Raw genomic sequence first — 17,462 nt, forward strand, 5'->3', positions numbered from 1 at the left:
AAAAAAAAAAAGAAATGTCACTGCAGATTTCACAACTGAAAGCCAACATTGCAGCCATGTGGGTATATGTGACCCCCCCGTGCATGTCTGCATCACTGGTTATAACTGGAACCATTCCTCACAGCCACTCTTGTGATATTTTTAAACTCAAATTATTGATAAGTTTACCATAAAAAAATTAGTGGTGTCACAAGATAATATTTGGGGGAAAGTAAAGTAACTTAAATCCATGATTTCCCAAATGATCAGGGAAGTAGTATATTTCTTAACACAATTGAAAACTCATTCCCATTACTACAACTGTTGTTGTTCTTGTTATGTGCTGTCAATTCTCTTGCGACTCATAGCGACCCTATGTACAACAGCCCTAAACCCTGATCTGTCCTGTGCCAATCACACTGTCTCTGACACTCCCATCTCGATTGCCCCAGTCACTGAATCAATCCACCTCATAGAGGGCCTTCCCCTCTTATGCTGTCCCTCCACCCTACCAAGCATGATGTCCCTCTCCAAGGACCAGTCTCTCCTTACAACATGTCCGAAGTATGTTAGACAGAGCCTCAGAATCCTTGCCTCCAAGGAGCTGCCCGGTTTAACCCTGTCCAGTATGAATCTGTTTGTTTTCCTAGCAGTCCATGGTACCCTCAATACTCTTCTCCAGCACTAAAACTCAAAGGCATCAATTCTCCTTCTATCCTGCTTGGTCATTGTCCAACTCTCTGATGCATAACAAGTGATAGCAAAGACCATGGCCTGTATCAGAAGCACCTTAGTCTCCAGAGAGACACCATTGCTCTTCAGTACTACAGCAGAGGAAAGGAAAAGCTTGCCTAAGTCCATTTCAGGACTTACATTAATTGCTAGATGAATTGCTAGACTTTCTTCTCATCTTTTTTTAGCTGAAGATGTCTCCACCAGCAGCATAGGACTACTTGCTAGAAGCATCAGCTGAAGATGTGCTTAATAAAGTTTTACTGGAGATGATGACCCTCACTCCCTCGCCCTGCGCTCTGCACTTAACGAGGGAATCTTATTTGCTAGGCATTGCAGATTTTTACCATTTTTCTCCTCCTCTGCAGACAGTCCTTGGAGAAACAACTGCCAAATCCTTTCTCTTTCTGCAACAGACATCTGAAAATAGGGAAAACAGAAAAACATAAAAAAAAGAATTTCCTCACAGCAAAAAAGTGTGGCTAATTATAAACATATTTTTATGTGTGAGTGTGATGATGAGATAGATTCACAAAGCCGCTGCAACAGTGGGTTTATGAGCTGCAGAGTTTGGAGAGAATGGCACCAAAATGCAGGGCTGTGTTCAACATAGGTTATTATGAGGCAGAGTCAAATTGCACTTAACAAAAACAAGAATTTGACCCTCAATGTGATGGATTGACATAGGGATGGGAACAGTGAGCTCAGGCTCCTGTCAGAGATCGTGAGGGTTGCAGGACAGGGCAAGGTTCAGATCTGTTGTTCTGGGGTAGCTGTGATTCAGATGGACTCGGTGACACCTAACTCCACCACCACTGCATGGGGCTGTTATTGCAAATCTTTGATGAGATGCATCAGTACTTGGCATTAAAACATCAGTGTATTTTGGTGGCTTATTTCCTTTTCTGCTTGCTGTAAAAGTTGCAAGTAGCAATGGATCCCATATTTTCTGAATTGTGGAGCTTATGATCCCCTTGCAGTTTAGTAGAAGTGCCTGAGTCAGTCCCTGGCTCTGGGCGTTTCGGAAAGCTGTGAGCAGGGAAAAGAAACGGGAGACAGAGCAAGTCTCCAGGGGAGTATTCCTTCCAGTTCTGAAGATTAGCCCAGGGTTTGGCTGTGAGAATGGGAGATGGGGCCGTGTGTGTGTGTGTGTGTGTGTGTGTGTGTGTGTGTGAGAGAGAGAGAGAGAGAGAGACAGAACATGAACTACAAATGGAAGCAATGTCCCTTGTAATTCCCTTGTCTTCTTGATGCCTGTTACCTTCTACACTCTAGCCAGCAACACTAACTTACATCAACCTAAAGAATAGCTTACCTACTGACCCAGTTCCAGTAATCAGCTATCTGGAGCAATTGGAACTTGTGTTACTCAGCCATAGCCATTAAAAAGATGAGCAGACTGGTTTTTAACGGTGTAAGAACTAATGGTATTTTCCAGGGATGGTTTGGGGTGACTTTTCTACCTTGCCCTCTATCAAGCGCCTCCATGACCACCCCTTCAAATGAGGCTACACCCCGTGTTTCCTGGGCAGGTGCAGCTTTGGCATGCATTTCCCTCCACTCCCTCTATTGTTCCACTTTAGTCCTTCACAGGTAGAAAATGCAGAGCAGCTGAGGCTCAGATCATCCCACCAATCCTGCCTCGTTACTGGTCAGTCATAGACTCAAATGACTGGGTACAAGGGCTGCTTGGCTGGTATCCAAAGATAACACACTTATGTGCTAATCAAAGGTTAAAGGTTCAGATCCACCCAGAAGTACCTTAGGAGAAAGACCTAGTAAACTACTTCTGAAAAATCAACCTCTAAAAGCCCTATAGGACATAGTTCTACTCTTACATACTTGATCTCGCCATGGAGTTAATTGGTGTGGACTCAACAGCAACTTGCATACAGATTAGTAGGCATACAGCTTCAGGGGGGGAACACCCCAAAATATGTGTATCTCTATATATACAGATGTATACATACACACATCTATACATATACACATACATATTTTTGGTTCTATATATACATATATATACACACACACACACCTGCATATGTGAGTGTATATGGATATATTCCATAAATATATGTTGGAGAACATCATCTAAATATGTGGTTGTGTACTGTCGAGTCAGAAGTGACCCATAGGAGACCCTACAGCAGGTTTTCAGAGACAGTTAATCACACGGGAGGAGATTGCCCATCCTCCTCTCATGAAACAACTGGTGAACTCAAACCGCACGACTTTGAGATTATAGTGCAGTTTCTTGTTACTAGACCACCAGTGGCATATATTCATTCGTCATTCAAATTTATGAAGAGGTTTTTTCATTTTACTGTATGTGTATGACTTTTGGTTTCATCTGTTCTTACATTCTTGTTGCTTATTATAAAGATGTTTAGTAAAATGCAGGGGATTTTCCTTCCAGTTATGACATTAAGACAGACAGTAGTCAGTTAAGTTTTACTCTCTGATGCAACCACTGTCTGTTGTCCACTGTTTAGCTGTGAATGTATGGCAACATTCCCAGCAAGGCTGGTGGCATTTAAAACTACAAGCAGCAATGGATTTTGGTAAAATACAACTTTCTTCACAAAATACCCCCAGTCCCCCCCCAAAAAGCAAGGAAGGGTAATTGGGTACCCCCAATAGATTATGCATATGCTGCATGCCTCAGCTCGTGTGTCACTTGCTTGGAGATGTTGCTGAACTCCCAGAAGCAGGTGACCAGATGGGATTGCATCCTCTACTTTCCCTTCTCAGAACTTATCAGCATTTGGGAATGTGCTTGTTTATTTGGCTGTACTTATTTTAAATAATGTGTTTCCAACAAGGCTCCATATGGGCAGAGGCTGTGTTTATTCTCTCTTTTATCTCTCTTGGGTCCCTAGCACCTAATTCAACACCTGGCTTTCCAGAGACTTTGTAAACATTTGTGAGAGGGAGTGAGGAAATCCATTGATCTCACCAGTTCTCCAGATGAGGTGTTTTACCTTGGAAATCGCAGTGATTTCTCTTTTTCTTTCTTTTAATATTTTGTTGGTTTTCATATAATAATTTCTTTACATTATGTTTCATTCATATACATAGAAAGAGTGATGTTACTGTTCAATTGAAATGCATACTCCTTTCAGTAAGCAATCCTAGTTTCCACAGCACTTTACTCAGACTTGCATATGATTTCTCACACTATGAAGATGAGTTTCTGAAGAGTTCACTTCACATGTGAGTTTAAGACCAAATCTCTCTCATCTAATCCCCACTTCTGGCTGGTGTGTTTCATCAAAAATGTCTTTGATGGAATGGATAAAATTTCTAATGTGAAGACTACTCTTGGGTTGTCATTAGATTTCTTTTTGGCTCTTCTAAGAGGTTGACATTTTTCTGATTTGTTCTCCTCATTCTTGGGAGAGTTATTTGTTTAGCTAGTATTTGTTAGCTACTTTATTTTCTTTGATTAACCCTACATGTTCCAGAAGAAAGCTATGTGTCTTCCCATTGGAGTTGCTCTCTTATGATTTTATGTACATCCTTGACTTTTTTTTTTTTTTTAAATTCCAGTGATTTCAGACTTTGAGGAAGGATAAAATCATTGTTCCCAAGTCACTATTCATAGGCTGGCACAGTGACTACCACAGTGAGGTTGAGCATGATGACAGTGATGGGGCATCATAGGACATGGTTCAGATCTGTTGTTCATAGGATCACTATGAATCATAGTTGACTCGACAGCACCACAAATAGTAAATGTCCAAAGTTATGCTCAGGATAAAGTCCTGAAGTCAGCTCTGACTTACAGTGATTTTCCCGTGTAGTAGAAGTAGAAGTGTGCTTTGCAGGATTTCCAGTGACTGGTTTTTCAAACACAGATCACCAGGACTTTATTCCAAGGCAACTTTGGATAAACTCAAACTTTGATCCTTTTGACAAGTGGCCAAGTCTGTTAATGATTTTTACCATGTAGGAAGCTTAAGATTACATGATCTTTCAAGTACAGAGCTAGAACGAAAACATTCTAATGCCTTCTCTGTTTATTTAATGTAGAAATTCTAGACTATATGGAATTACTTAAAGGAAATGCAAGTGGTACCCTCACCTGAGGGATCTAATCCCAGTAGGACCCATCACATTGCACTCTGGTTTGCTATCAGCACATGTCATTCCTTGCTTATTTCCAGTTACCAGTGTCCTCTCCCCAAACCATATCCCAAGATAATATCATTCTGGATGAACTCTAGGGTGTTCTGTACCACATTAAGTGTTTCTTGTATTTGTCTTCAGGACCGTCTGTTTTTCGTAATGGAGTTTGTGAATGGAGGCGACCTGATGTTCCACATTCAGAAATCACGTCGCTTTGATGAAGCCCGTGCTCGGTTCTATGCTGCAGAAATCATCTCTGCGCTCATGTTCTTACACGACAAAGGAATCATCTACAGGTGAGATGAGACTACCGGCACACCCTTCCCACCATTGTAATTCATTCTTCGCATTTCTCTTTGCTTGTCCATCCTTCCATTTCTCATGATATCATGTAACTTTTGACATTGAATTCCCAATGGCTCTAATTATTCATTGGACTGTAAAGGAGAAACAGCAAAGAATACTGTCTTCATACTAAAACTTGACACATTTGATATTTGTCAGATAGACCTGAGAGGCTCACAAGAGATTGTTGGTGAGTTTATTCAACTAAGACTGGTGGAATCTTTTACTCTGCTGAACACTGTTTCTTTTCTCTGTTTCAACATTTAAAGTCCGTTAGTTGTGGCTCCTTTAGTTTTTAGAGTACACATCTAATCAGTAAAATGTGGTAACCACTGCTCTGTTTTTGTTAGCACTCCCAGCTTTTACCCTTGACACTGGTAACTCAGTGGTAACTCAGTGTACAGTGGAACCAAATTGCTTCTGCAATCCCATCACTAGTTATGCATTGGACCATTGTGATACATAGGGTTTTCATTGGTTGAGTTTTGGAAGTAGATCAGAGGGCCTTTCTTTTTGGCCATATTTATTCTGGAGGCCCACTCAGACTCTTTTTTAGCATCACAGCAATGTGCAAGCTTCCAGTGACAGATTGATAGTGGTTGTATATTAAACACATTGGCTAGGGGTTGAACCTGGGTCATCTTTCTAGGAAAAATGAGCTTTACCATTGAGTTACCTTCACCTTCCACCATTGCTGTAAGTAGTTGTAAGAAGCAAGCAGCAAGGTCAGATGGACGCAGTTTGCCAGTGAAGGAACTAAGGGAACTGCCAGTGAGCAATGTCCTGCTATTTTCCATTTGTAATCTTCCAAATATCAGTTGATTCTGTGTCATGGCCCACACGGTGTTACATCTCAAGATTCAACATAAGTAATGCTATTCTTATTGTCTTTTAAGTAGAAGAGATTCTTTGAAAAGTGGATATTCTTAAGTACCATGGAAGTCAGAACAGGACAAAAAGAGTGAGAACAGTAAGAACCCATTCAGTCTAGTAGATAGTGCCAGAAAAAAATGGGAAGGCAGGAGAGGTATAACACGAAGTATAAAGAAATTTCATTTAGTTAATTCTCAGTGAACATGTATGAACTGAGAAAATATTGCAATATGATAAATAAATATTGTCAAAGATTTTGTTTTTTCTTGGATCCAACAGTCAGTGCACATAGAAGCAAAAAAATAAAAATTATTTATTGGGCAGGTCTGGAAAAGACCTCTTAAAATTGTTGAAAACAATGCACATCCAAAAACTTCTCTAACAGGGTAAAAAGGGAAACCACAGACTGGGAAAAAGTATTTAGTAATGACATGTCAGATAAGGGGCTTATATCTAGAATTTATAAAATACTTGAGGAAAACAAATAGATTTGTCCTGGAGAGGGTTAAACCGGGTGGCTCCTTGGAGGCAAGGATTCTGAGGCTCCGTCTAACTTACTTTGGACATGTAGTGAGGAGAGACCGGTCCTTGGAGAGGGACATCATGCTTGGGAGGGTGGAGGGACGGCGCAGGAGAGGAAGGCCCTCTGTGAGGTGGATTGATTCAGTGACTGGGATAATTGGGATGGGAGTGTCAGTGACAGTGCGATTGGCACAGGACAGAGCGGAGTTTAGGGCTGTTGTACATAGGGTCGCTATGAGTTGCAGGCGACTCGACGGCACATAACAACAACAACAACAACTTGAGCACTGCAACAAGATAAATGTAAACAATCCAATTGAAAACTGGGCACAGGAAATGAACAGACGTTTCACCAAAGACGACATTCAGATGGCTAACAAACACATGAAGAAATGTTCAAAATCCCTAGCTCTAACAGAGATGCAAATCAAAACAACTATGAGATATCATCTCACCCCAGTCAGAATAGCAAAATTTAGCAAAACAGCAAGCAACACATGCTGGCGAGGTTGTGGAGAAACTGGAACCCTTATTCACTGTTGGTGGGAGTGTAAAATGATGCAACCACTGTGGAAGACAGTATGGCGTTTTCTCAAAAAGTTGCAAATAGAGATACCATTTGACCCAGGAATTCCACTACTGCTGGGAATATACCCTAAAGAGACCATAACTTGACATCCAAGCAAATATATGCACACCCATGTTTATCGAGGCTTTGTTCACAATAGCAGGGTGTTGGAAACAACCTAAGTGCCCATCAACAAATGAATGGATAGAGAAGCTGTGGTATATTCACACAATGCAATACTATGCTGCTTTAAAAAACAAGGAACTCATGCAATATTATTCAAAATGGGTGACCCTGGAGGACATTATGCTGAGTGAAATATCTTAGTCACAAATGGACAAATATTGTATGGTGCCACTGTTGTAAAACAGGACTGACCTCGGGGCTGGGAGGAGACTGAGAAAAATAGGGTAATATATACTACATTGAAACAGATGAGGCAGAAAACTGTATAAAAGGGATATGTGATTAGATATTATTGTCATGACAGGAGTCCAGAATGAAGGCTGCATAGTGGAGTTGACCTGGGGGTAGGGATTGTATAACAACGAAAGACTTTTACTTTTAGAGAGAAGAGTGAATTGGGGAGAGGGAGGGTTGGACAGGGAGAAAATAGCAACAATGAATGAATGGAAATCCTCAATCTCTGTGAACTTTCATGAAAATTAATAATAATAAAATTTTGTTTTAAAAAGTTGCTAAAAACAAAGATGATACTTCAAGGATGCTTTAGATGACCTGGAATTTAAGCTTCCTTTACCAAGTAGCTTTGTCAAGAGATTTTTTTTTTCTTCTCTTTCTCTCCTGTCCTATCCCAGCACAATTTGTGGCTGGTGCAATTTCTCACATCGTTGCTGGTACTATTAAATTCTGGATAAGGAGATCCCACTCTGCTCTTTTCTCCATAGTTTATTCATCCACTTTTGTTCTGCTTACCCAAAAAGAGTTTTCCCAACTGAAGTGAAGTTTTGTAACTTCACTACTGAATAAAAACTTGTGTTGTAAATCACATTAATAGCACTGTTGTTGGTATTGTTATATGCCTTAGAGTCAATTCAACTCATAGTGATACTAGGTACAATTGCTCTGAACCCTGCCGTATCCTGAGCCAGTCTCACTGTCTCCAACATACCTACCTTTATTATCTCAGTTACTGTGTCAGTCTCCCAAGTATGATGACCTTCTCCAAGGACTGGTTCCTACTGGCAGCATGCCCAAAATATGTTAGACAGCTTCAAAATTCTAGTCTCCAAAGAGAAAGTTAGCTTCACTTCCTCCAGAACAAACCTGTCCATTTTTTTAGCAGTCTGTGGTATGTACTCTTCTCCAGCACTGCAACTCAAAGGCATGAATTCTTCGTCTGTCATCCTTATTCATTGTCTGGCTTTCTGATGTGTAGCAAGTAATTGTGAATAGCATGGCCTGGATCAGGTGCATCTTGGTCTCTAGACTGACATCATTGCTCTTTAGCACTCTGGATAGGTCTCTGACCGCACATTTTCCCAGTGCAGTTCATCTTTTGATTTCCTGACTGCTGGTCCGAAGGGGTGTCAATTGTGGAACCAAGTAAGCTGAAATTGAAATCTCTCCTTTATCTATCATGATGCTGCCAGTTGGCCCAGTGGTGAGAATCTTTGTTTTCTTGATACTGAGTTTTTTATAGAGCATATTAGAGAACATAGTCCTTGACCTACAGCAAACAATGCAGGTCCTCCTCAGTTTAACAAGCAAGGTTGTGTCATCTGCATAATGCAGGTTGTTGAATCTTCCTCCAATCCCGATGCCATATTCCTCCTTTTAAAGTCCAGCCTCTTGAATAATCTGTTCCACATAGAGATTTAAAAGATACGGAGACAGGATGCATCCGTAACACACTTCTTTCTTGATTTTGAACCATGCAGTATTTCCATGCTGTTTTTTGATGACTGCTTCCTAGTCCAGGTATAGATTTCACATGAACACAATCAGGTGTTATGTGATTCCTGTTCTTCTCAGAGTTAGCCTCAATTTGTTTTGATCCGCATAGTCAAATTCTATTGCATAGTCAATGACACACAGATAGACAGCCCTCTGGTATTCTTAGCTTTCAACCAAGATCCATCTGACATTGGCTGTGATTTCCCTAGTATCATGGCCTCTTCTAAAATGCAGCTTGCCTTTCTAGTAGTTCTCTGTCATTTTTTTAATAATATTCAGCAGGATTTTGCTTGTGTGTGATATTAGTGATACTGTTTGATAATTTTCACACTCTATGGGATCACCTTTTTAAGGGATTGGAATAAGTAGGGATCTCTTCCAGTCAGTTGGCCAGATAGTTATCCTCCAGATTGCTTGATACAGCATGGTAAGCACATCCAGGGCTTTTGTTGTTGTTGTTGTTGTTGTTGTTGTCGTCATTTGCCTTCGAGTTGAGCACGACTCATAGCAACCGTATGAACAAAAGGCCTGAAGCCCCTCTACAACTATCAACATTTATGAAAGATCATAGAGTTTCCAGAGGCAAGTTGTTGAGGAAGTGGATGCCACTCCTGAACTATGTCAAGTGATATTCCATCTATTCTTGGGGCCTTTTATTGCTAACTCCTTCAGAGCAACTTGAACTTCCTCCTTCATCATCATTGCCTCTTGGTCATAAATTGTTTCATGAAATTCTTCTGCATCAGCCAGTGTACTCCTTCCATCTTCTTTTGATGCTTCCTAGATCGTTCAGTATTCTGCCCGCAGAGTCCATAAGGATTAAGAGGAGCTAAAGTGAGTACATGCTATCTATCTCACACTTTATGTTTGTTTCTCCTTTAAATAATATTATTGTTAATAATATAACAGTAATATCATCTTCTCTGTTTAGATGAGTCTGTTTCTAAGCTTATAAACCTTTATAGAAGGAAGTTTTTTATCTGTCTCCCACAGAGCAACTGTTGGTTTCAGATGTTGACATTTCAGTTAACAGCCTGATACATTCTGTACTGTGACAACAGGGCTCTTTTTTGGTGGGGAGGTGGATAAAACCTCCTGCTGAATTAGTTCTAAATTATAGTGACCCTCCATCAGGTTTCTGAGACTGTAAGTTTTTATAAGAAGAGCGTGCTCATTTTTCTACTGTGGAGTTGCCAGTGGATTGAGACTGCCAAGCTTTCAGTTAACAGCCCAGTTACGCACTGTGCTTCCAAGTCAAGCTTTTACTGGTAAAAAAGCTGCACTGCAATCCCAAAAGCATATGATTAGAATCCAGTAGCTGCTCTGTGGGAGAAGAATGGACAGTCTCCTCTTGTGCAGTTTGCTGCCTCTAAAAACCTACGCGAGGGTCAGCTGTGGGTTGGTTCTGACTTGATGGCACATAACACCAGCAACACCACCACCAAGGCTCATTTTTTAGGGTGATGTTAGTGTTGTTAAGTGCCATCGAGTCCAGTAGAACTCATAGTGACTCCATAAACAACAAGTCTGAACCCTGTCCTATCCTGCGCCATCCTTATCATCCTTGACACACTGAGCCCATTGCCACAGACATTGGGTCAATCCATTTCTTTGGGGGTCTTCATTCGTAAAAATGAGCCAGTGTGAGAAAAATCATTAATGCCTAAACCCTGGCTTTCTTGAATAGTCAAAGACTTTCCTTGGTCCATTAAGCACTCTACAATGATTTGAGAAGGAGTAGACTAGCTTTCTTTTCTTGGGTGATAGTTGTTGATTGCCATCAAGTCAAGCATGGCTCATAGCGACCCTATCAACAAAAGGCCTGACCCTTTCTGTAACTATAGTCATTTCTCAAAGTTCATAGTTTCTAGAAGTATGTGGTTTAGGAATTTGATGCTGTTCCTGTTTCCAAAGTATTGGATACTATCATCTTTCATATTACTTCATTTGTCTTGAAATACGGAGGCTAGATATTACATAACTTGATAGTTTATGGTAAATTGGCATCAGTATACATCTTCTGAAGTTTTGTTTCAGTTCTTGCTATCTGTGGCTCACTTCTGAGAATTGCTTTTCATTTGTTCTTCAAGCTGAATCAGACCATAACTGATCAGGCCAACTTTAAAGAGCATATATTTAATTAGAATAAGTTCGAATACTACTTTTATCCTGTGGATTTACTTCCATGGGATAATTTAATTCCATACAGAGTACTGGTCTGGGAGCAAAATCTTAAGGATAAGCCTTTGAAAGCCAAGTCCTTGAGATTCACACACAGTAAAAGACACAGCTCATGCTGTGGTGTGGATTGAATACAGGGAGGCGAGTTAGAAATTGAGAGCATCCAAGAGCCTCGTTAGTCATGCACACATAGCCCTTATCAGAGTTAAAATTATCTTCCTCGAAGATGGCTGTCACCTCCCCTGAGAGAGTTGTCTGTTGAGTGGGTTGTGGTTTTATTTAGGAGCCGTGTTTCTTTTCCAGTAAGTGACAAAGACGGCACCATCTGCAGGTCGTTGTCAATCAAATAGGACTAGAGTAGAACCTGGTGTCTTGGACTGCTTCTGATGTGATCCCCATCCCCCATTGGCTGAATTGTCAGAGGAGAAACAGACCAATTATGTCTACGTGCTTTTACTTTGTTTCTGGCCCTGAAGCTCGGATGCATTTGTTGCATTTCATGAAAGAACAGCCTGATCTAGAGATACATCTGGAGAAAACTCTGCTCCTTTACCTTTGGATATAAGGTCTGGAGCCTGTGATGGCCTACAGACCAAGGAGAGTAAATTGGGAAATAACCAGTCAGGGAGGCGGTGTCTCCCAGGGAAATAAGCACTGTTTATTTTTTTTGTCTTCCTGAGATTGCCCAGATAGTGCTTATGAATAATTTACACGTGACATTGTATTTGTAGCCCTAGTCAAGCCTTATAGAAAAGTTAGTCAAACAAAAGGACAGACATCCAGGGACCTTTATCTGCCCACAGATTTTGCAGGCACCATTTTCTGTCACATTCTATAAATTGTATTCATGGAAAATTGAGCTATTATTGACATTTCAAACCCAAAATCATCACACGAGTACAAATCTGATATATTGTTTTTGACAAAGTGTAGACGGTATCAAAAGTATATTGGGTGAAGAAAAGTTGATAAAAGGGCACTCTTTAAGTTCTGGGTTGCTTGACCACACAGCTCTTTTCAGCGTTTACTTCTTCAGTATCAAAAGTATATTGGGTGAAGAAAAGTTGATAAAAGGGCACTCTTTAAGTTCTGGGTTGCTTGACCACACAGCTCTTTTCAGCGTTTACTTCTTAGCCCACCACTTGGTGTCTTAGACCATTCTTGGCATGTTGGGCCCATGGTAATAAGTTTATTCCTAACGCTCCATTTCCCTACTTTGGCATTTCATGATCTCATTTTCATACATACTCCTGGCTCACAGAGAGTAAATGTTTACCTTACAGAGGCTCATTGCAAAACCTAACGTATTGGCTTTTACTGATGTGCTTACATAGCACGTTAACATGTAAAATAAGTTACCATTCATCTCTTCATAGATTGTAAGAGAAATCTTTACCTAACTTAACGTTTTTGTTTTTTAAGAATTCAGAATTGGATGATTAGCAGTCCCCCATCATCACAAGGCCTGCTGAGGTAGCCTTTGAGCACTGTTGTTGAATCTACCTGAGTTGGTTCATCTATACTCATTCTACTATCCTCTAACTCTTTTTCCTCAAGGATGCCTGAGATTCTGGGTACCTGTATGATCTGAAATTAGCTGGGCATAGCTTTGCATGAAGTCCCTTCTGATGAGCATCCTTTCCTAGTCCTAAGAATTTATAAATCACCTGTTTCCAAATTAATTTGTGTTCTAGGGCAGTGATGGACATTACAGTCTTAGACAGTAAACTCTGCCACCTACCTCTGCTTCTTGAAAATTGTGGCACCATCTGCCTGCTTCCCAATATTTCTTATCAGCTGACTTTCAGAGTCTGTGAATTCCTTTGTTTGGATCCTGGATTATTAGTGCTTTATTTATGTTGGAATTCAGTCAATCTGATGCTTATGTTTGTTGTACCCATTCTAAAGAGAAGAGTTGTCTTCTTTATTTTTTTATTATTCTTATTTTGCTCGATATAGAAATATGTATGACTGAAATAATTTGTTCTGACATACCCAGAAAGATCTGTTTCTAAAAGATCACAACCAGGGAAACCCTATGAAGGAGTTCTGCTTTGCACATACGGGATTTTCCATGAGTCAGAATCAAAGTGATTGGTAACTACAACCATTCTTGAGGACCTGTAGACTTTTTAGTAAGCTCTGGTAACCTAGTAATAAAGAGATACACTGCCAACCCGAAGGTAGGCAGTTCAAATCCACCAGCTCCTCAGGAACAAGATAGGGCAGTCTACTTCCATGTGGGATTTACAGCCTATGAGTTGATTCTAACTTGATGTCACTGAGGTTTTTAGTTTGTATACTTTCTGCCTTTTCTGTGTCACACGTATGGTTCCAGTATACACTTTCATGATATCCATTTTGTTAATAGAAAACATAAAAGGCAAAGTTGGTAGCTCTGGTTTCCTATTGTTGGTAGCAGTGTAACCCCATACCTTTTCTAAGGAGTAGTGGTAGGACTACCCTCTCCTGAACTGCTTGCTGCAGATAGCTCAGAACTTTAATTCGTTGTTTTTACGTAGTCTTTGTTTCTTGAGGTTGTGTTTGCCATTTGGGGTAGAGGGAGTACTCAACCCTTTAATAACTTTTACGTCCATGTTGCCTGTGAGCCCCTGACCAGGACGGCTATGGGACCTCTGAACTTTTCAGCCACACTCAGATTTCCTCTTCTTTTAGCTGTTGTTGTCCTTGTCATGCTTTGCTCTATCAAATCATGGTCTCATTCACTTTTCATTGTCATCAGAATGTGGCCAGTGTCCTAGCTCCATCCCTGGCCACTAAAATCCTTTTTCAATGAGGTGATCAAGATTTTCTATTCTTATTAGAGCAGGTTGATATTTCCCTCAGATACAGCATTTTCTTTTCCTAGAAAGAAACTGATCCTCTACTTTTCTCAGCTTCTGGTGGTCACCTAACCTACACAGAGCATCAGCCCTCTGAGCAGGGGTTAAACATACAACAGTGAGCAAAACCTGAATGTTCTCTTGTGGAAGGTTATGATGGAGCACAGGAAAAGGGCTTCATTAAAATGATCATCCTAACAGAAAATTACAGCTGTGACCAGGGCTACCAATGAAAGATATGAAATGCAGTGAATGTGAGCCTTTAATTAGATGACTGGGCCTGGTTAGGGAGAGTCGAAATATTTTTCCTAAGGAAATGTTTCTTAAGCCAGAGTAGCCTGGTGAAGTTAGCAGGAAAAGCCATTCTATGCAAATACAACAAGAAGCACATAGGCCCAGTACCAGGAGAGAGCATGTTAAGTTCAAGGACTTGTGAAGAAGACCAGTGTGGCTGAACTCCAGGAGAAAAGCTTCCTACAATGGCCGTTTTATTATTCCAGTATGGTCATTGTCACCTGATGACTTTATGACTCACTGGGCACTCCTTGAAAATAAGTTACTTAGAAGATCGACTGGCCATATTGGCAATCCCTTCACAGTGAGTTCCTTGTGTCAAGTGAAAGTGTTTATATTCAACAGTGGAATTATAAAATCTTAGAGCCAGCTGAGACCTCAAAGGTCATACACTGCCAGGTTCTCTTTTACGCATGAGGGGATCAGGTTTCAAATATCAAAACAGGAACTTGTTTCTCTTATGACGATGGCTAACCTACAATTTGTTTTACCTCCAGAAATGAATTCTTTTACAATTAGAAAAGTTCTGTTTGTCTCAATTTACTGCCCGCATGACAAATTAATCTTTTATCTTACTATTTAAATAAATATCTATAGGCAATAGATGCTATTTCCTTCTTAATGAGGAAGAAAACCCAGTTGCATTCCAGAAATCCTTGCTGAGCTCCTACTTTGTGCCATGCATTGACTTTGGAGGTAGAGACACAAAAAGAGCAGATGTGATATCCGTCGCTTGATATTCCTTCTGGGAGGTGGGGGAGTTGGCACCCAGGACACTATGGGAACACAGAAAATAGCCACTTAGCCCAAAAGGAAGGTTCAGACACTCTTCCTGGAAGCAATGATGCCTGTCTGTGTCAAGTGTGGAAAGTTCCAAGCTGAACAGAGGTGAGGATATTCAGGTTTTAGGGCAGGTTTGAGTGAGCACAGAGATAGGAGAATTCATAATGAATGTGCAGGTGGGGAGGCAGAACTATAAGAATGTTCATGGTCCAGGAGCTGGTTTGGAGGCATGCTGGAAGATTACAGATGGAGAGAGGTTGGCAGAAAGCAGCGTGAGAAAGAACATTCTGGAGAAGTTAGATTTCCGTAACTCTTGGGGGTTTTCAGTGTTGCCTATCTCAGGAAACAGTGAATGATGGTGCCTAAAACCACTTTATCGTATTTTAAAAAAAAAACAAAACAAAGTCTGGAGGCAAGAAGACTATGAAGTTGTCTGTGACTCAGAATTGTAGCCTTTCCATTTCGTCACATTCAAGGTCATCTCGTGGCCAGAGGTAGTTGTTGGAGCCCTAGAAGTCATTGCTGAACTCCAGTTCCAGGCAGTGTAAAGGGCAAAAGGGTACTTCTCCTAACTGAGTCAGCTTCCTTTCAGGGGAAGCCTTTTTGAAATTTCACATAATTTAAAAGAATAGACCATAACTCAGCCATGTATCTTGTGAGGGAAACTTTTGCACGACTGCAGGTTCAGCTGAAAATCAGGATGTTATCAAGGACAGAGAACAATTATATGATGGAATGACAGCAAACCCAAATGCCATGCCAGGAATTTTAGGCATTATGTAGCATGTAAAGGAGGGTTCTCCCAAGAGTTTTTAGGAGTTCACGTGACCTGGCCAGATTTACATTCAAGGAGAGTGAATGGTATACATTGGGGTAGAGTTTAATTTGAGGCTGTTGCAACATACTAATAAGAAGTTAATGAGGACTTGAACTAAGACAGTGAATGGTAAGAATGCAGAGGAAAACATGATGGATTAATCTAAGGGATGAAAGAGAAACTCAAGAGTAATCTCAGGTGTTTAGGTAGTGGTGCTAGGAGAGATCATAAACTCAGGTGGAAGTCTAAGCAGAAGAGTATGATAATGAGTATTAGATACCTGAAACATCATTTCAGCGGCAAAGCCCAATAGGCAGGTGGGAGAATCATAAGCCCTATGAAAAGGATATTCTACAGCAAAGTATGTGGAAGCCATCAACACAGAGCTGTTAGTTCAGATCACAGACTGGGTGAGATCACCCAATAGGAGTGCTTAAAATGAACAGGAAGCCAAAGACAGAACTCTGGGGAACCAGGACCTGTTAGAAATTTGTCTTAAATTGCCTCTAGGGTTAAAAAAAAAAAAAGTCAACTAACGTCTTGCATTCTTTATAACAAATATCCTAAGAATATGATTACAAACTCTAGAATTAGAAAAGAGGAGAAAAAGAGAATTTATTTTAAAGTAAACTTGCTGGATGTAAAGAAACATTCATTCTTTCTGCTGAAAGAATTCTGAGACTGGGTTTTTGCAGGACTTGTGTGTTTACTTTGGGGACTTTGTTAGATCATTTTAAGCTCTATTTTCCGATCTCTACCATGGGGCACAGCTTCCCTCCAGGGAGTTCATTATACTGAAATCTCATAAAAGTAAAAATAGGAAACCTCTTTTAAAATGATATAGCAGTATAAGCAACTTATTTCTTACATTCATGCTCTCAGCCCAACTTGATTTTCTTTGTAGCATTGTTATTGTTATGTGCCATCAAGTCACCTGTGACTCATAGTGACACTATGTACATTGGCTCTAAAACCTGTCCTGAGCCAGTCTCACTGACTCCAACACACTTACCTCCATTGCCCCAGCTACTGTATCCATTCATCTCTTCTGGGGTCTTCCTCTCCTGTGCTGTCCTTCCACTCTTCCAAGCATGCTGTCCTTCTCCAAGGACTGGTCCCTCCTGTCAACATGCCCAAAGTATGTGAGATAGACTTCAAAATCCTAGCCTCCAAGGACAATCTTGGTTACACCCTCTCCAAGACAGACTGATTTGTTTTCTTGCTTCTCAGTACTCTGGAGAGGTCCTTGACAGCAGATTTTACCAGTGTAAAGCTCAGTATCAGCTGTGAAAACTAGGCCAGGAGCTGATTGACTCATATGCAAATTCAAGCTAAAGCTGAGGAAAATTAAACCAAATCCGAGGCAACCAAAATATGACCTTGAGTCTATACCACTTGAATTTCAGAACCATCTCAGGAACAGATTTGAGGCTCTGAACACTAATGAACGAAGGCCAGATGAGTTGTGGGAGGATAT

General features: G+C 40.6%; 1 protein-coding gene across 1 annotated transcript in view; it reads left to right on the forward strand.

The window, feature by feature from the left end:
* Positions 1-17,462, forward strand: part of PRKCH (protein kinase C, eta) — a 326,526-nt gene that overhangs the window by 237,783 nt on the left and 71,281 nt on the right. The window contains exon 10 of the mRNA XM_006891785.1: positions 4,984-5,138. Within this exon, the coding sequence (XP_006891847.1) occupies positions 4,984-5,138 (155 nt within the window). The remainder of the gene's footprint in view (positions 1-4,983; positions 5,139-17,462) is intronic.

The sequence above is a fragment of the Elephantulus edwardii genome, unplaced genomic scaffold (assembly GCF_000299155.1).
Source record: "Elephantulus edwardii isolate Elephantulus edwardi_28Jun2011 unplaced genomic scaffold, EleEdw1.0 scaffold00104, whole genome shotgun sequence".
NCBI classification, from domain to species: domain Eukaryota; kingdom Metazoa; phylum Chordata; class Mammalia; order Macroscelidea; family Macroscelididae; genus Elephantulus; species Elephantulus edwardii.